This window comes from Oryctolagus cuniculus, chromosome 8, assembly GCF_964237555.1.
Source record: "Oryctolagus cuniculus chromosome 8, mOryCun1.1, whole genome shotgun sequence".
Lineage (NCBI taxonomy): Eukaryota > Metazoa > Chordata > Mammalia > Lagomorpha > Leporidae > Oryctolagus > Oryctolagus cuniculus.
The window spans coordinates 43,064,115-43,085,018 of NC_091439.1; the positions used below are offsets into that span (position 1 = coordinate 43,064,115).

Consider the following 20,904-nt stretch of genomic DNA (forward strand, 5'->3'; position numbering starts at 1 on the left):
TTGGGCCCCTGAACCTGTGTGGGAGACCCAGAAGAAGCTCCTGGCTCCTGGCTTTGGATTGGCACAGCTCTGGCTGTTGCAGCCATCTGGGGAGTGAACCAATGGAAGGAAGACCTCTCTCTGTCTCTACCTCTCTCTGTAACTCTTTCACATAAATAAAATAAATATTTTAAAAATGGACCCACTACTACTGTGGTGACCTTGAGGCAGCTACTGGGGCTCTCTTAGCATCAGAGCCTGTTGGAAAACCAGAATGGAGGACCATCTCAGATAATGAAGGCAAGGATTAGGCAAGAAGAGGTACAAGATATCCTTAACATACCATATTGCACTTAACGCACCCCCGACCCAACACACCTCATATTATTTTCACTAAGATGAGACTACATTTTATAAAACTGGGCCTGAGTCTTGTTTATCTTCTCTAGGAGAGGGCAGGACTGGAAACCAAGGGGAGGGCAGCACTGGCAACTTTTATTTCTCTTTACTCACTGCAAAGTTTCTTGGTAAGATTTTGTTTGTTGAACTATTCTTTTTTTTTTTTTTTTGACAGGCAGAGTGGACAGTGAGAGAGAGAGACAGAGAGAAAGGTCTTCCTTTGCCATTGGTTCACCCTCCAATGGCCGCCATGGCCGGCACACTTCGGCCAGCACACCACGCTGATCCAAAGCCAGGAGCCAGGTGCTTATCCTGGTCTCCCATGGGGTGCAGGGCCCAAGCACTTGGGCCATCCTCCACTACACTCCCGGGCCACAGCAGAGAGCTGGCCTGGAAGAGGGGTGACCAGGACAGAATCTGGCACCCCAACCAGGACTAGAACCCAGGGTGCCGGTGCCACAGATGGAGGATTAGCCTATTGAGCCGCGGCTCCGGCCTGAACTATTCTTTGTCTTATATAATATTTTGTAAATCATGAAAACACAGATGGAGCAGATAAGCAGATGTCCAGATCAGTCTATTCCTTCCTACTCTTTCCCTGCACACATGTATTAAGCAGTTGCCATTTTCCAGGCTATGTATTGGTTGCATTTGTGTTCAAGGCTGACAGTAGGAGTAGCCAGTTGTGTCTATCGCAAACTGGCATGCCAAATCTTCTGCCTGTATCTTTTGCTTTTACTGTCCCTCCCAAGTTGGGGTCCTTGGTATCAGTGATCTGGGTTATCACCTCCAATACATAGTCTCCCTCCTATATTGTTGCCAGCCCTCCAATCCATTATCTCCCAGCAGTCACAGTGATATACTACAATATTTACCTGATATGGTCATTTCCATAAGGAAACCCCTTCAAAGGAATTCCTTAACCCCTTACTGGGATCTGCCAAGATCCTGTGTGACCAGAACCCTGAGCACTTATTCAGTCTCATCTCTGACCTGGTCAATTACAGTGAGCTCCAGAAACATCAGCCTTGCTAAAGCTCTGCTCCCAAAGGGTCAAGCTGCATACACTAGGGCCTGCAGTCCCCTCAGCCAGGCAAGTTGGGGCATCCAGTCTAGAACAGGTGGCTGCTTCTTACACCAGAGGTATGGTTTCAATGTTGCATCTCACATAGGCATCCAAGTGGGACTCTTCTCTGACACTCTCCACATGGCACTATTTATTTCCTTTATCAGATGCATATTATTACAGTCTTCAATTATATCTTTCTTATTTTTATCATCTCTAGGAAAGTCTCAAGAAAGAGGAACCCTGGGACCAGTGCTGGGATGTAGCAGGTAGAGCCACTGCCTGCAGTGCCAGCATGCCATGTGGGTGCCAGTTCAAGTCCTGGCTGTTCAACATCCAATACAGCTCTCTGGTATGGCCTGGGAAAGCATTAGAAGATGACCCAGGTCCTTGGGCCCCTGTACCCATGTGGGAGATCTAGAAGAAGTTCCTGGATCCTGGATCCTGGCTTCAAATTGGCACAACTTTGGCAGTTGCTGCCATCTGGACAGTGAACCAGTGGATGGAAGACTTTCTCTGTCTCTGTCTTTGTCTCTCTTTCTCTCTCTATCTCTCTCTCTCTCTCTCTCTCTGTCTGTCTCTCTCTCTCCTCCCCCTCTTCCTTCTCTTTCTCTCACTTCCTCTGCCTCTCTCTAACTCTTCCTTTCAAATAAATAAATAAATGTTCAAAAAGAGAGAGAGAGACACTGGGATTAAACATGACAATAGGTCTGATCTGATTTCATCATCATTTAAAAAAATCATCTATTATTTTTCACTTTATGTTTCTGTGTGGGAGCAAACTGTTGAAATCCTTACTTAATGTACACTAAGCTGATCTTCTGTATATTAAGATAATCAAAAATGAATCTTGATGTGAATGGAAGGGGAGAGGGAGTGGGAAAGGGGAGGGTTGTGGGTGGGAGGGACGGTATGGGGGGGAAGCCATTGTAATCCATAAGTCGTACTTTGGAAATTTATATTCATTAAATAAAAGTTAAAAAAAATACAAAAAAAAAGAGAGAGAGAGAGAGAGAGAAGAACCCTGCCTCTCCCATTCTTGATTGCATTGTCTACAGGGGCACAATACAGAATAATACTTCCACGAATACTTGTTTAATAAGTGAAGAATCAAACCATTGGCAAAAACAAAGTAAAAACATGCTACTTACTGAGAAAGAGTGCATGAAAATGAAGTTTGTAAGAGACAATATATTTCACGATGATCAGGATAGCATGCAGCGTATGTACCTACCCAATGTTAGAGATTTTCAATTCATCCTCATATAAGAAAGCCTGATGCTTTGTCTTCTTATTACCCGTTCTTAACTTTATCGGACCGTGCACCAGGAGTGGCTTTTCGGCATGTTCCTGGGAAGTATTTTCATCTCCTGAGATGATGGCCTCCTGAACATCACCGTCCCTGCTCAACATCAAACACCAAAAAGTAGCTAGTCAATGGTTGCAGAATAGTTTGATGCCAGTCATTAGGAGTGACACATGATAAAACTGTCATCTCAATTCCTCAGACAAGGATCTCCAACTATGGATGCCAATGGGGTTTCAGGTTTTACAGGTCTCAAAGAGCAGATGGCACTTAGAGAGTTGGACAGGGGACACATGCAAGGGAGAACCTGGGGCAAGTAGCATCTTACAGGCATGGAAAAGAAGACAGCAACTCCAACCAAGAGGTGTCAGGTAAGTGGAGAACTGAGAGGATAACAAGAAGGGAGCCGTCATTCACATCAAATGCTATGGAAGGTAAGGCAGGTGATTACTGAGGACTGATCATTTGACTTACTAACATGGAGGTCTTGGTAACCCTGGACAGTTGCTGGTGGAATGATGGAAGGGATGCTTTCCAGGAAGTCTGTGGTACACAGAGGGTTCTAAAGCAACCCACTCAAAAGACTCACACCCTAATGATTGCAACCTATGACTGTGCTATTTGCAAAAAGAGACTGTGAAGACAGAATGAATGTGATGAACCTTCAAATAGGGAGATTGCATTCCCTAGTTTAGGAGGCTTAAACTAACCCCCAAGAGGTCCCCAAATCAGAGAATATCATCTACATTGACTCAGGACATGGGGGAAGGGGAAGGGGAAGCCAGAGAGAGTTGAAGGGCAAGGGAGAACGAATCTATAATATGGGCAGGAGCTACATAGAAACATGAGAATAGTCAGCTCCCAGGAGCAAACACCAGCCCCCAGGTGACAGCTGGAGGAGGAATGTACTTCAAATACAAGTAAGGGAATTCAGCCAATGTTCTGAATTAGCTCAGAAGCAGATCCTAGCACAGAGCTATCTTCCAACACCTGGACCAGGCTTAGAGGAGGGAGGAGAGGAGGCATGGGAGTGTGTATGGGAGGGCTGATATAGTGAGAAGAATAACTATATTCCTAAAGTTGCATTTTTGAAAATTTGTATTTCTTAATAAATAAATTTTAAGAATAAAAAAGAAAGTACTGAAGATTATTGAAAATTTCAGAGTTTGTTTCTAACTGGCTGTGTATGAAAGGGAGCATATATCATAAAAGAGAACATGTAATCTGGAAAAGTAATATCAATCTGCCTGGTTTTAGTGCAAGTTAAAGTAAAATATCAAAAGCAATCTTCAACTGTGAAGTTCTCCATACATATTTGCTGCTAATTCATTCTAAGTAAAAGCAACAGGCATGACCTCTGAGAAAAGTGTCTTCTGCCTTTTCAAAGGAAAATTAAATCACATACCCCTGATATCCTAAAGCAGTTTACATCCCTAAAGAGAGTATTTCCATTCAACTACCACACTGCCCTCTGTAAGGAACACTAAGATGGACACCACAGCTGTCACTCACCAAGCTCTTAAAATATGGTTTCAGAAGAGAGAATAAAAGGCATATTTTTAGCCTATCACATGTAAAACAAAATGATAAAGCAATTGGTAAAGAAGTCATTGTAACATGGTCCCTTTTTAGCATGATAATTTACATAATAGGGATACATTGATTCCCACTTAGTAAAATGCTTCCCATCTTATCTAAATTAGTGTTCAAATTGGGAGGCGAGGGGAGAGAAGTGTTAAACAACATGAAATAATACTGGAAACATCCACAAACATTTCTTAACATCAGAAAAGCTTAGATATAACTTGTTGAGTTAGGACCATGTACCAATGGGACTCTGTGGCCATAGTAGGTAAAATCAGTTAGACTGAGCAGAACATAAAACTCTTTCATAAACAGGACAGCCTCTTCGAGATCTTTCCAGAGAAAACTATTTGCCATGAAGCCAAGGAAATGTCTCCCCTGACAGTACAAATCCTGCTCTTTGTGCTCAGTAGCACTAAATCAAAGAACAAAAGTAGATTCTCATGAAACCAGCACCAAAGGCAGGAATTACTTCCTCTGTTTTAGGGAAAACAGGACAGAACTCTTCCTGGGGCTACCAGTCTGTTTAAATGATCACAAGTAGTATAGGAAAAGGCTACCTTGCACTGGGGACTGGCAGATGACTTCCAGAAGGTCTGACATCATTATCATATCCTGAAAACAATTCTATTTCTCCCATTTTTCAAAATATTTGGCTCTGTCTATACTCTTCAACAGAGACTATGAACAAGTCCCTGAAGACTGTGTGTTCCGTAGTAGTCAAGATCACCCAGCATTCTGATGTCAAGGTTCTAAGGCTCATGCCATAACTGACAAACTCTCTAACTGATATATTGGTTTTCTAGATTTTGGCACCATCATTCAATTCTTCAAAATTAAACTGAGATGATGGTTCATTTGCATGCAGTTGTAAGAAACACAGAGAGATTTCAGCAATCTTTCCTCCAGTTTGCCCAAGCGGCAATATATTTCAGAGCTATAGTGTAATATTTTTCTTTTCATATTTTAGTATAATTATATAATATTTTATACAAAAATAGTATGTACAACATTAAAATAAATACATGTTTCACCCATTTTCTGTTCTTGTAGCAGAACCCCTTAGGCTAGGTAATGTGTCAAAGAAAGTTTACTTGTCTAACAGTTTTGGAGGTTGAAAGTCCAAGAGCATGGGACCCCATTCACTCAGCCTCTTTTCCTGGCTTATAGACAGCCATCTTCACACTGTGTCCTTGCATGGCACAGAAAGAGAAAGAGGTAAGGGCTTCAACAGGAGAATTGGGTGGGGGGGGGAGAACTCTGACCATTGCAGTCTATTTTCATTTCTGTCATTGAACACTGACCTTTCAGCCCTAAATACCAAATGAAGAGATAGTATCAATGTGATGCTGTGTCAATTAAAATGTTATTTTAACATATCACAACACAAAATTCTTTTATTCAATTTTCCCCCTTAAGTGTTTAAATGGGTGATGGCAGCTCTTGTCAAGAGCCTCATGTGTTCTCTGACATCACACATAAGGGTGTTAATTGTTAAATTAACAACAGGAGTCACTGTGCATTAACTTCCTATGCAGGACCTCTGTCCTCAAATTGTTGGATTATGAGAGTTCATAATAAAACTTGTTTGCAAAGATTTACTTCATTTTAATGTATTAAGTGGAGGATATTATCTATGTCTCATAAGCTATAGTAATGTCAAAGTGCTCACAAAGGATGCACTATTCTTGGGTTCTTCAAAGTTAATTTTCTCAAATATATATACATACATATATATATATAAATTAAACCTCAAAAAAAGTAAATGGGTTATGAACTATCTACATAGGAAAGAAGGTTTTGTAGTAACATTGGCAGGAGGGCTACAACCAAACTATGTAGTTTTTGAACCCCCCTTCAGCATTCGCCATGTATAGAGTGCTTGTAAAAGGAGTTATTCTATGGCAGATGTTCTAAACAGAACTCTGGCCTCAGAATCAGCCTTTAAGGCATTCAGGTCTGGCTGAAAGCCTATGAGAGTATTTTAGGCAGGGAAAGTTGAGACACTCTGGCAAATAAAAAAAGAGGACCTAAATGAAAGATCTCTGTGAGTGAGATCCCAGTAGAAAGAATGGGCCATCAAAGAAGGAGGTACCTTTCTCTGAAGGGAGGAGAGAACTTCCACTTTGTCTATGACCTTGTCTAAATAAGATCAAAGTCAGCAAACTCAAAAGGCTCCACAGCTTTGGCAACTCATGACTAGAGCCTAGGGAAATCACTGACGCCATAAACAAGAGTGTCAAATTGTTAAGTCAACAACAGGAGTCACTGTGTACTTACTCCACATGTGGGATCTCTGTCCTTAATGTGTTGTCCAATGTGAATTAATGTTATAACCAGTACTTAAACAGTATTTTACACTTTATGTTCTGTGTGGGTGTAAGCTGATGAAATCTTTACTTAATATATACTAAATCAATCTTCTGTATATAAAGATAATTGAAAATGAAAAAAAAAGAGTTATTCTAGAAGAGTCTCAGTGTCTCGAACTGCACAACAGAGGTGATAGTGCACCTCAAAGGATTGTGACAACTATAAAATGGGATAACAGTATAGAAAATTTAGCAAGCTAACCAATATAGTAATTCTTGCTTAATACCAAGGATGCTTAGAAAAGACAGGGAGACATTATTTTCCAAAATAGTGAACAGTATCATGGATGTTTGTCCATGGCCACAGAGAAAGAGGGAGAATATGCCACACAATCAAATCCATTGAGCAGCTACAAAACATCAAGCTTCTTGCAAGGTAGTCTATATATAGCATCTCCTTGCCTCAACATCAGCTTCTGAGATAAGAATTATTAATTCCATTTTTACAGGTGGAGAAACTGAAGCTCAGTGAAGTTGTGTGACTGGGGGCCAGATATATAACAGTTGGTAAAGTGAGAACTCTCTAAGTCCTAAAGCACACAGTGTTTCCATAGCTAAGCAGCACCCCCCCCCCCCAGACAAGGGGAAAATATCCTTGGGGTGTGTGTGTGTGTGTGTGATATATATATATATATATATATATATATATATATATATATATCAGAATCATCTTCCTGGCATGTACTGGGGGCCTCAGTATCATCTGCAGCTGGATTTGGTGAGCCCTCACACCCATTCATTCTTCTCCCTCACAGGGCTGCTTCTGGACCCCCCAGCCTCTGTGGGAAGCTTGTTGATAACTCTCAGCCAGCCAGTTTGTATTAGTGCCCAGATATTCTTTTAGTTGCCTGTTACCTTAGGCAGCCAGACCTTGGCATCAGACAAGCTGGAAATAGCAGTCAATACCAAGAAAAGGTTATAATCAATGACTCTCCAGATGTCTACTTGTGCTGGCAGTTATGAGCCCTTGGGAGAACCCTCACACTCCCCATATGTTCTGGTCTCCCTCCTGGATCCATGTAATTATCCTTTCTCATGTTGGTCCTCTGAACACCCTCATCTTTGCCTCCACCAAGGGAAACATCCTCAGTAGCTGATATCAAGCACCTGCTCCAGTGTTCTTTGCTGCCCTCTACTGGCAGGAATTGGAAGTCATATTTTACTTCTCAGGACCTTGGCACAAGGCAGGTACTTCGAGTGAATTCTGGAACGCCAGATTGGAAGTGCTATCACAAAAACTAAGTACATAAAATGAACAATATTTGAGAACATTTTTGAACAAATCAAAGCCATTGTAAAATATCTAAGTGCACCCTGAAATGCTGCCTATAGCTGCATCTGTCATCTATCTTTTCATTCAAGGCAGAGTTTCAACATCACAGTGGAAAATCAGGCTCGCAATATTAATAATCATTCCCATAGTTTATAGAAATGAGAAAAAGAAATCACAAAATGGAGGATAAAGCGATAAAAACATGGCCTACTCAACCTTCCTAAAGAAACTAATAATGTTGATGATAATATACACATTAAGTCAGATCTCCTATTTCCCATGTCTATTTCTCAAGTTGATTGAAACAGTAGAGGGGGATAGGATAATATGGTAAACACAAATTAAACACACAATTTGGCTACAAAAGTGCATAAAGGAATGAGAGAAGAAAATCATGATGGAAGAAATGTAATGATGCTATGACTATAATACCCTAGGCTAATAAGCTACTCAAGGCAACTTCTTATAAAAAGGATTTTTTTAGAACACTGCCTATTGAAACAGTGCTGTGGGAGCAGGGTGTTAGTTATTCCATTCCTTATGTCTTCATAGAGTAGACTGGCAATTGGATACTCAAATATTGTAATTCCCTGGTCTTCACTTCTCCAACTTGGAATGAGATGTACATAGCATTCTATTCTTGCAGCTAAGCTTGTGTGCTGGAGCAGGGGACCCTCTCCTTTCACCTCACCTCTTAGAGGTAAGGGCAGGTGGTAAAATAATAGGGTCTTTGGAATTGGGACTGGAGATAGATTATGGATGTTTGAGTTTTGGCAAACTATTTAATATTTCTGCATCTCAGCTCTTATATCTGTAAAAAGAAGATAAAAACTTTCAAAGTGTTGTGATGAAGTGTGAGATAAAGCATGGAATAAGATAATTCAATCCCTGATGCCTGCCTGACCCACAAATAGCACTCCAGAAACCCTGGAAGTATTCTCTCAGTGTCTAGATAGGGTTTCTCTGTTGCTCTGCTGGATGGTTCCCCATCTGGGGCTCGCTGGGTATCAGAAGAGCTGCTCTATCACAAAGAAATACACAGGTACCTCTTGGCTTCCAGCAGGAATATCCATATGTGGACAGTTTTCAAGGGTGTTTGAGATAGTATTCTTGCATGGACTTAGATTAGGAGTTATCCAGTTTATACTTGGAGGGTTTTGGGTGCACAGATAATATTCCAAGACAACATAGATTCAGAATGGATATTTGGCTCAGCAGTTAAGATGCCAACATCTTTTACTACAGTGCCAGTATCAAGTCCCAGATCAACAACTGCCAATTCCACATTACTACATATACTCCTTCTAGGAGGCAGGACTGCTGGCTCAAGTGCCTGGATCCCTGCCACCAATGTGGGAGACCTCAGCTGAGTTCTTTAAACCTGGCATCAGCCTGATCTACCCCCTCACTACTCCAGGAATTTGAGAAAAGAACCAGCAAATGGAAGAACTCTATTTTTACCCTCTCTGTCTTTCAAACACAGAAGATGAATGACAATTGAAAAAAAAGATTTTGATCTGATGTAAGTCCCTTTGTGGAAACAAGTTGCATAGCAAAGGACACAAATAAACAGATGAAAATGTATTTCATACAAATAACTGAAAATACATTGTGTTTCTCTTATATAAAAAATAGATCCAATGATAGAGGATAAAAATAGGTAACATGGTAACGTAAGTTGACTTGGGTTATCAGAAGGTCAACTCATTTTCTATCTAGATGTTGTATAATGGTCTTATTGCTGGGTCACAAGGTTTTGGCCAGATTGGAACACAATTTTCAACACTAATAGATATAAGGTAGCTTTTCTATGTATACTTTATAAATAGGCACCAGCAAATACTGCTGGCTTTCAAAGATACAATCATGTAGAATGGAAGGATCCCTACTGTTCTAATGTTATAAAATATAAATAAAAAATTTGAAAGAGAGAGGAGAGTATCCATTCTACAGTTATTCCAACATAAACATTTATTATGGTGATAATGAACAAAATTACTTGAAATAAATTTCACATATTTCACAAACAAGAATAAGATTATTTACAAGTAATACAAAACAGAATTCCTCAAGGACTCTCTGGATCTGATGTTCATTTGAATACTTTTCTGAGTAGATAGAAAACTAAGACTCACACCAGTCAAAGATCTTACCTGATGGATTCTTTAAGCAAAGAAAGATTAAGATAAAGGCTTCTGTCTTCTGTTTCCTTCCATTCTTTAGTCAATCATCTAATAGTGGAATACCTGAGAAAAGTGTAAATAGAAATCACACAATCAGACATGGGTAAATTTTGAAAGCATGTGAAGGAAATCCCCTGTGTCCTGGATACTCAATTGCTAAAAGGATGCAAAAGGTGAAAAGAAAATATTTCAGAAACACTTTATTGGATGTGCTTATTGGGAAGCCACAGGATGAACTTCCTTGGCTGGGGAATGAAGGAAGGGACCATGTAAATGTCAAACAACAGCACAACTGGGATACCCATCGAGCCCACAGTTCAGCTTCCTCAGTAATGCATGAGATTAAATGAAATTACTCAAATAAAGAACCTAGAAACAACAAAGCATGTGTCTTTTTACTCAGTGTGTTAATATTCTTGAATTGAGAAATCCCCCATGTTAGCTTCCTACTAGAAAAGCTGAATATCACACTCTTAATGAGCTTAAAGAAATTCCTCTTAATTTAAACCTGACAGCATTAGTGACGTCTTGTTGGGAGTTTAGGAGTTACAGTGTAGCATTCTACCACCATTCTGATTTTTCATAAGCAATACATGGGAAAAATATTAAACACTAGAATTGAAATGAAATATCAAATGAAAGCAGGAAGTGAAAAATGTCTCTGTGGGTATATGTATCCTATGATGCTAATGGTCTCTGAGCCTATATTTTAAAGCAGGGGTGATAATGAACATAAGAAGCTTCATTACATTCTAATTATAAAGGCAGCTTCTGTTCAGCATGCATGTTGTATAGGGAGAAAATGATTAACAAGACAGGCATGGAACCCTTGTTCTACTATGAGACTTTTTATATACTCTAAGCAAAATAACAATTTTTAAAAACCTTCCTGCCCGAGTTTTCACATCAAAATTCTCCCAGATAATACCTCAAAGAAATGGCAAGCTGTGGTTTAGAAGAATATGGAATTGACATAAATTTGGAGGAATCTCCAATTTGAGGTAGTATGGATGAAAACAAATAATGATGTTGTTCAAGAGAGCTTAAACTTGAAAGAAATCAACAGCTCTCTGAGCTAGGGGAGTTTTGAATAGTAGTGCCCAAAAGTAAATTGTGATCTGTTACAAGGCTGGCAAATGACAACTACTGAGTCAAAAACAGGTCAAATACTTAATGTTACCCATGGTCATTCACTCACACAATATTGTCTCTGACAGTTTCAGGCTACAATGTAAAGTTTCAGGCTACTCAAGTAAAGTGAAAGACAACTGAACATGTAAAGATTCTTTTTCCTTTCAGTCCTCCCCCCAAAGTAGTATAACTATTTACACTGTTCTAGATATTATAATGTTATCCAGAGTTGGTTTAGAGTATGCAGGAATATATGAGCAGATGAAATGGAAGTAATATACCACTATATGCAAGGAATATGAGTATCTTTAGAATTTAGTATCTGGCCGGCTCCACGGCTCAATAGGCTAATCCTCCACCTGTGGCGCCGGCACACCAGGTTCTAGTCCCAGTCAGGGCACTGGATTCTGTCCCAGTTGCTCCTCTTCCAGTCCAGCTCTCTGCTGTGGCCTGGGAAGGCAGTGGAGGATGGCCCAAGTCCTTGGGCCTCACACCTGCATGGGAGACCAGGAGAAGCACCTGGCTTCTGGCTTTGGATCAGTGTGGTGTGCCGGCCACAGTGGCCACTGTGGGGTGAACCAACAGAAAAGGAAGACCTTTCTCTCTGTCTCTCTCTCTCTCTCTCTCTCTCACTGTCCACTCTGCCTGTCAAAAAAAAAAATTTAGTATCCACAGGTGAGTGGAACTGATCCTCAAAGACCAGAGAGACAACTGTACTCTCTGGCTTGGCAATGAGACATGGCAAATGTTGAAATGTTGGCAAAAGGCAGTGTGAATGATTCTGAGTTAATCTTAAGGATCAAGATTAGCCACTAGCCAATGTCAGAATGTCAGAATGAGACCTGTGAAACAGACCCACTCTAGCTATCTATAGATTTGCATGAGAAACAAAACACTGATTGAGCCAGCCTGGTTTCACAGTGGGTTAAGCCACCACTTGTGATGCCCAAGTCAAAATGGTGGTACAAGTCCCAGCTGCTCTGCTTCCAATCCAGCTCCCTGCAAACTTACCTGTAAGACTGGCACATCATGCCTCAAGCACTTGGGCTCATTGCTACCCATGTGGGAGACACAGATGTAGATCCATGATCCTTTTTTCAGCCTGGCCCAGACCTAGCTGTTGCAGGCATTTGGAGGAGTGAACAGATTTTGATCTATCTATCTATCTATCTACCTATCTATCTATCTACCTCTCTTTCTCTATTCCCACTGTGTGTGTGCATATGTGTGTGCATATATATATATATGTATATGTATGTGTATGTGCATCACTCATACTTTCAAAAAGTAAATAGAACAAAAAATACTTACTGTTGATATTCTCTGAATGCAGCAAAATCCAAATTTCATGGGTGAGTATACTCTGCTTAAGCTTTCCCATAGAGGCTGGCTTCTCAGATTGACAACACTAGGAAAAGGATCTCACTCAAAGTTCAGATGTGTTTTAAGTCTCAACTTCTGACTGTGAAGGGCTCAACTGCAACAGGTTTTCATTCCTCTACCTATGACAAGAAAAACTGAGTGATAGCTAATCCAGAGCAGTGACCCATCACACTTAGAATGCTGCATTTTCTGTGTAGAGCAATGTGTGGAAGTCAGTCGTGACTCCTCAGCTGTTGGTTTAAATGTCTTCTACATAAGGTAAGCCTCCCAGCATAGGATGTTGAGACAGGTTTGCTTGATGTTGCAGTGGATTAGTCCACCACCACTTGTGATGCCATACTCCATACTGGAATGCTGATTTGAGATCCAGCTGCCCTTCTATCTGGCTCCTTACTAGAGAGAACCTAGAAAAGCAATGGATTTTGGAACAAGGATTTGGGCACCTTGCTACTTATGTGGGAGGCCCAGCTGTAGTTCTAGGATCTTGATCTGACCTGGTCCAGTACTATTATAGATATTTGGGTAGTGAACCACTGGTTTTGAGGTATACATATCTCTCTCTCTCTCTCTCTCTCTCTCTCTCTCTCTCTCTCTTTCTATCTCTCCATCCCTCTCTCTCCCTCTGTCTTTAATCACTCTAAATTTCAACTAAATAAATAAAATAGGACATTAAAAACCCCACAAGAGTGAACAGCAACACATAGATGATATAAAGATCTAAGAATTTGTGCTAAAAATCCTAGCTGACAGGCAATGAACAAAATGCATGTCACACCAACCTTTAGAAATGTCATTTCACAGAATGCCTAGTCATACATCTCATATGTGAAAATGCAAACAGAGCTTTCATTGCCACTTTTCCTGAAATGATCAAGCTCACTAATGCCAATATCTCCCTTACTTCATAAAGATTTTCAGGGTCTACACATTTGCAATGAGAACCCAGAAGCTGCCCTTGCTCTCAGGTTTTCAGCCTTTCCTATCATTCCCTTTGCTACCTTTCTGAACCCAGTTTGGGCTGTTTTAAAGGTTAAAGGCCCCAGCTAAAGCAAAACTGGTGCTATAGAGGGAGCTGTAAGCAATAGACTGGTTGGTATCTCCTACTACTGAGACCAACATTTCATTCTAGGGCCTTACTTTCTGGACTTCACTCCTAGATGCACTATAAGATCATTTGTTTGCCAAATATAGAAAGACTGACATTAAAGTATCATGGAGTGTTTTGGGGAAAATTTCATTATTGCCATTGTTTACCAAATTGACATATAATGTTGCAAGCAGTCTCTGCTTTCTATAAGAATTTTTAACATATTTCATTAAAAGACTACCAGAATTATTATCTCCATGTTTTACTAAAACGCTATTCCTGCTTTCCTTTTGAATCCATATTTCTTTTTTTTTTTTATTTTTTAAATGATGAAATCAGGTCAGACCTATTGTCATGTTTAATCCCAGTGAGAGTCAAGTTGGGAATTGATAATTTCTTCTTTTTTTTTTTTTTTACAGAAGATCAGTTTAGTATACATTAAGTAAAGATTTCAACAGTTTGCACCCCCGTAGAAACACAAAGTGAAATATACTGTTTGAGTACTCGTTATAGCATTAAGTCTCAATGTACAGCACATTAAGGACAGAGATCCTACATGAGGAGTAAGTGCACAGTGACTCCTGTTGTTGACTTTACAAATTGACACTCCTGTTTATGGCATCAGTAATCTCCCTATGCACCAGTCATGAGTTTCCAAGGCTATGGAAGCCCCTTGAGTTCTCTGACTCTTATCTTGTTTAGACAAGGTCATAGTCAAAGTGGAGGTTCTCTCCTCCCTTCAGAGAAAGGTACCTCCTTCTTTGAAGACCTGTTCTTTACACTGGGATCTCACTCGCGGAGATCTTTCATTTAGGTGTGGTTTTGTTTGGGTTTTTTTGTTTTTGTTTTTGTTTTGTTTTGTTTTGTTTTTGCCAGAGTGTCTTGGCTTTCCATGCCTGAAATACTCTCATGGACTTTTCAGCCAGATTGGAATGCTTTTAGGGCTGATTCTGAGGCCAGAGTGCTGTTTAGGACATCCACCATTCTATGAGTCTGCTGAGTATCTCACTTCCCATGTTGGATCACTCTCCCCTTTATTTATTCTATCGGTTAGTACTAGACTTGTTTATGTGCTCCCTTTGACTCTTAGTCCTTTCATTATGATCAATTATGAACTGAAATTGATCACTTGGACTAGTGAGATGGCATTGGTACAGGCCACCTTGATGGTGAATCCATATTTCAAGTGTTAGAGGTACTGAATAGCCCTAGAGTTCAACTGAATGTTTGAGTCTTAACAGGGATCACTGAGGCTATTTGGAAACCTAGATGTCTGAGTGCACCTAATCAACACTATTTCCATTGTGCATGATTACTTTCCTTATTATCAAAATCCATTTGTTGGGTGATCTTTTCTAGCCCCCTGAAATCCCATTAGGTAATTCCAACAACTCTCAGTTTATGGTGTTTCATAAAAGCATTCCTGTAACCATCATTAAATATTGATATCTGTGGTGGAATGAGAAGGTCATGCCAAGATGGTCACTAGCAACAGAAACTGCCTGGAAACAGGCTGTGATTGTATGGCTTCTGAAACTGCCTGGCAACAGGGTGTGATTGGTTAGGGCATAGACCGCCCCTTGACCGGATTGGCTACCTTGGCTATATAAGCTGCTGTAGCAACTGAAATAAATGAGTCTGCAGGCTGCTTGCCTCAGGCCTGCTTTCACCTGACTCCCAGGGTCTGTGTGCTGACTCCACGCCTCTTCCCCCACCACGCTCTTCCTCTCAGAAGAAATCAACAGCAACATGTGGTGCACCAACATGACTGAGAGAGAAACAGTGTGTCAGACTCGGCAAGGTCCCCCCTGGATTTCGGCAAGTGCCCCTCGGTGTTTTGTGTGCTGTTTGGTTCTGTGAGGGTGAGCACAGAACCCCCCTCCTAAGCCCCTTTCCTTATCCTTGTCCTCGGTCTAAGTGACCCCAGGTTAGGCACACACCATCCAGAAGTGTAACACCATTTCTCGGCTCCTCCTTTTACTTTCAGTTTGCCTGGCAAATTCACATAAGGGACTGATCATTCCAGAATTCAGAACCAAATCGTCTTCCCTCACTTGAGAGAGGTGATGCTCTGGAGACACCATGTGGGCATATAGCCTTGACCTAACAAATCAAGGAAGTCCCCCACTAAGCACAGGACATACATATGATCTGACCACCACTATCTGTTCATCTAACATAGGGAACCCCCTGCATAATGCCATCAGCTGCTGAGGTGCTAGGAATTTGCTTTGTTATGGCAGCAGTGCTGTATGTGTCTTTCCTTTGGCTAGAGTTGGCATAGCATGCCGCTCTTAAGCACTCAAACATGAGAAAGATACCCCCCCTCTCAGAATCCCGTGCAGATTACCAAACATAATGAATCTGTGAGTGTTAAGAGCCTGACACTCCAGGTCCCTGCCTCATAGACAACAGTTGATGACTTAGGGAGAGAGAGCTCTGACAGTGAAAATGACATGACAGCAGACAATGTGGCAATGCCTGGTCAGCCACCCCCTAAATACTCATGTGATGAACTTAGATGACCTCGAGGCAATAACCCATGTGAGGTCATCCCATCTGCACCCAGTGAGGATCCCCACATTTGTGGCAGTCCTTGGGTACCTCAGGCTCTTAGGGCAGCCACTAGACCCCATCCCACCAGTATGTTTGCCATTAATGTAGGAGCTGATGCAGAATTCAGGCCCTGGATTCCAACACCCATAAATGACCTTACTATGCTAAAAAAGGCTTCTCAAGAGTCAGGCCCCAACTCTCCCTGCTTTGAACAGGTGCTCATACAATGGGCAGTGAACCTTCAAACTCTTTTTGACTGGGTTACACTGCTCAAAGCATGTTTGTCAAGACCACAGTTCTTACAGTGGAAAGCCTCCTATGAAGAAGAGGCTGAAACCATGGTGAGGAATAATGCTGCCTATGGAATTGCAGTAACCTTCGATATGCTTACAAGCTGCAGCACCTACATACATCCTTGTGAACAGGCCCGCATTGGAGTAGTTGCCTATTTTGATCAGGTCAGAGATTTAGCACTTAGAGCCTTAAAAAATATAAATCCTCCTAATTATAGTCAGCTCTTTAGAAACCTAGTTCAAGGCCAAGGTGAATGGTTCTCCTATTTCCTTGCCAGAGTCTTGGAGGCAGTAGAGAAAAGATTACTGCCTGGCCCCGATCAAGACAATTTGGTCAAACAATTAGCTTGGGAAGGTGCTACCAAAGAGGCAAAAGCTGCAATCACCCCAGACCATAATGAAGACATTTCTAAATGGATAGTAGCTACAAAGGAGGTAAACCCTGCTGATACACCCATACAAGCTCTAACTGCAGCCATTAACAAACTGAACACAAGGAAGCCTAATGACCATCCAGTCTGTTGGGGATGTCAGGAAATGGGACACCTACGGCGAAACTGCCCAAATGCTGACAGATGGGGCAAGCCCAAAAGGCTGTGTCCCAGATGTAAAAAAAGGTTTTCATTGGGCAAGAGATTGCAAGACCAAGCCTTTAAACTCCCAGCAGGGTGGCCCTCAGCCCAGTAAGAGGGAATCCCACCACTATTAACTGGTCGATGCCTATCTTCAATCTGAGGCCAAAATTGACCCTATATTTAGATGACATTTCCTTTGTAGGTTTAATTGATATGGGACCAGATGCCACTGTCTTAAAATCTAGGGACACAAGAAAAATGCAACATTGGAAGACAGCGCCTGGGTCCAACCTCCAAACTGTTGGAGGATTAAAATTGGCTGATCAGGTCATCACACCTGTAACGTGGTGAGATGACAATGGAGACACAGGAACCATCTTTCCACTAATTGCTGAGGTTTCCATGACCTTATGGGGGAGAGATGTGCTCTCACAAATGCAAGTGGTCCTTACTATGGATCACAAATCTCCACAAGCCAACAGCTTTAATGGAGAGCCTACAAGTAAGATTCACCCCCAATTCTAGGGGCCACTGCTCACCTCATACAAAAGCCAGACCCAATCCCCATTGAATGGGAAAAAACAGGAAACATCTGGGTAGAGCAGTGGCCAATGTTACAACCCAAACTTGGCATCCTTAGAGAATTTGCACAGGAACAGTTGGAAAAGGCACATATAGAACCCTCCACTAGCCCTCACAACACACCCATATTTGTGATACCAAAGAAACAGGGAAAATATAGGCCTCTACAAGATTTGAGAGCCATCAACAAAATCATAAAAAAGATGGGAACATTCCAGGCTGGCATTCCCTATCCAGGGGCCATTCCTAACGGATACCACATAGTTACCATTGATATCAAAGATTGCTTCTTTTCCATTCCCATTGCAGAGCAGGATAAGGCCTACTTTGCCTTTACAGTATGGGAGCCCAATTTCCAGCTCCCCACAAAAAGACTTCAGTGGACAGTACTCGCACAAGGCATGAAAAATAGCCCTGCCATTTGCCAAAGATACGTTTCTCATGCGACCAGCACACTTAAAGATCAGTGCTTGGTCATACATTATGTGGATGATATCTTACTTGCTCACGAGAATGCAGCAACTCTGAAGGCCTGTCTAAGTGAGACAGTAAGAAATTTACAATTCCTGGGTTTGTCTATTGCCACAGAAAAGGTACAACATTTTCCTCCCTTTCAATTCTTGGGTTATCAAATCTCCTCCTATATATCTCCAATGGGCCCAAACCCAAAAGTCAAGCATAAATACTCATTTAATGAACTTCAGCAACTACGTGGCCAAATCAATTGGCTGAAGCCTTTCCTTTCCCTAAAACCTGCAGAGATTAGACTGCTATACAAATTACTAAGGGGAACAGCCCTTCTTCAAAAATCACATTGACACCAGCTGCCAAATCCACTATAGAAAAGGTCACACCCTGTTGCCAACAGAGTCAGGCGCTGGGAAGGCTGCACAGGCTTTCTGGTTCTAGGACCCACAACTCCCTAAGCAGCCATGTGGCATGGCCGGAGTGAAGACTAAGTTAGTGACCTTCACATCCCAGACTGCACCAGGGAAGCCTCTCCAGAGAAGGGGCCCCAGCCACACCTGCCCCACTCTTCCACCATGCTCTTCCTCTCAGAAATGAATCCACAGCAACAGATATCTACTTGTTTAGCACTATGAGATGAAAGAATGCAAAAGATTTCCCCCTATTCTTAAAAGGCACACAATTGGATCAGAATCATAACCTTGGTGAGATGCATAATTACAAACAGAAAAAATATGCATAATTAAATGAACCAGTTTCCTTTCTGCATGATCCTCAGTCACATATTTTCCACTTTTCAGATCTCAAGCTCCAGAGAGGCCAGGACCTTGCTGAATTCATCCTGGCACTTGGCACACAGTAATCTGCACATTCACAGATGCCCAATAAGTAATTTTTGATGAATGGCTGAAGACTATGTGCATTTGCTTAATAAAGGTGAAGATTAAATGAGTTACATATAGGAAGAGCTTAGGACAACATCTATTATTAAGATATTAATATAGTGAAATACTATAAAATAGATAAGATTTAGAGTAGAGATTAGAATAAACATTCTAAAATATATTTTAAAGTGACCTTGGAAAAAATAGGTGATAACAGAAAGAATACACCTTATGACACTATTGATGAAGGCAATGCATTAAGCATGGTATATAATGGTACTGCAATCCAACATTTGCTAACCTAAACAAAACCCAAATAATATTTTTTATTTCAAAATAATGCATACTTTAAGACTATTGTTAGGAGAGGAAGGGGGATGTAAATTAACACTTACCTAATCAATTGAAAGTATCTTCGGAGTTATTCAAAGACTCCCAAAGTAATTAAGAGAAATGCTCTGATTTCATAGGAAAGTATGTCTAGAATGATTCTCAACAGTATAATGCTCATAGAACCATAAGCATTTTCCGCCTAGGGAGACTGAGACCTTCAGAAGTTTACACAGTATATTGGGAATTTCATACATTTAAATGAAGTATGAGTATCATGATACATGTCAATCTAGGAAAGCATCTGGAATCATCCTTTATAGTTAAAAATGTGTCTAAACAATTGATTAAATGGGCCATCTAGTATACCATGAGTAGTTTCATATGTACCACTATGAATATTTAAGTTCAAAATCCAATGATATAGACTAAAATCAATTATGTTAAAAGTATCCTATCTATATAAATAAATGACAGACTAACTAGCCTTTCCAGCCATGATGACCTCTCCATGTGAACTCACCTCAAGCAAAGGAGCTTCTCCATCTCTCTACAGAAATGAACAGCAAATGCAAGAAGAAGCACCTGCTGCAGAGACCCAATTCCTACTTCATGGATATCAAGTGCCCAGGATGCTGTAAGATAACCACGGACTTTAGCCATGTGCAAATTGTAGTTTTGTGTGTTGGCTGCTCCACTGTCCTCTGCCAGTCTAAAGGAGACAAAGAATGTTTACAGAAGAAAATTCATTTCTCAAATATTCACAGATGAACAAAAGAGTGGAATATTTGAGTAATTTGCTGCAAATTACAAAGAAGAGTCCTGAATGCTCACCTGCACCACACTTACCTTTCAGATCTCTACCACAGTGTCATTTTGATTGGTGAGCACATGAGTAATACTGATAAAAACTGGTGATGAAATCTGCTGAAAGGAAATGAAGTTGACTACACTTACAGGGTAGATGGCCAAGCCAGGCTAGAGGGGAGAGTGCCTATAGCCAGAAATCACAAGAACTGGGGAGGGAGGGAAGGCTGGGGAAGACCTTGGAGAAAAGAGTATTTGCTTGAGACAAATTTGTTCCATTTTCAAACATATAGTATAAGGATTATCAAGATGCATATTTCTGGCTAGCCTGCTTGCACTAATCAAAATTTACTTATTGAGAATCATCAAAAATCACTTGTTGAGCATCTCTAAATGTGCAGAATACTGTGTGCCAAGTGCCAGAATGACTGCAACAAGGTCCTAGCCTCTCTGGAGCTTGAAATCTGAAAAGAGGAACATACATGACAGAGGATCATGAGGTAAACAAACTGGTTCATTTAATTATGCATACTTTGGTTTTGTTTGTAATTATGCATCTCACCAAGATGATAGTTCTGATCCAATTGTATACTTTTTGAGAATAGAGGGAAATTTCTTGCATTCTTTCATCTCATAGTGCTAAACA

The 20,904-nt window shown here is 40.9% G+C and overlaps 1 protein-coding gene across 19 annotated transcripts in view; it reads right to left on the reverse strand.

Moving 5' to 3' along the window:
- Positions 1 to 20,904, reverse strand: part of LOC103350841 (rho GTPase-activating protein 20) — a 95,224-nt gene that overhangs the window by 57,519 nt on the left and 16,801 nt on the right. For 5 of the 19 annotated variants that reach the window (XM_070047647.1, XM_070047644.1, XM_070047651.1 and 2 more), the window contains 4 exons: positions 19,975 to 20,163; positions 12,605 to 12,795; positions 10,133 to 10,225; positions 2,679 to 2,846 (listed from right to left, as the gene is read on the reverse strand). Coding sequence is in view for 2 of the 19 variants with exons in the window: in XM_070047643.1 (XP_069903744.1) it covers positions 2,679 to 2,846; positions 4,895 to 4,974 (248 nt within the window). In the remaining 17 variants the exon portion in view is untranslated. Of the gene's footprint in view, positions 1 to 2,678; positions 2,847 to 4,894; positions 6,035 to 10,132; positions 10,226 to 12,604; positions 12,796 to 19,974; positions 20,164 to 20,300; positions 20,379 to 20,904 lie in introns of those variants that run through there. The other 14 variants (XM_070047649.1, XM_070047645.1, XM_070047658.1 and 11 more) reach the window with 7 other exon arrangements.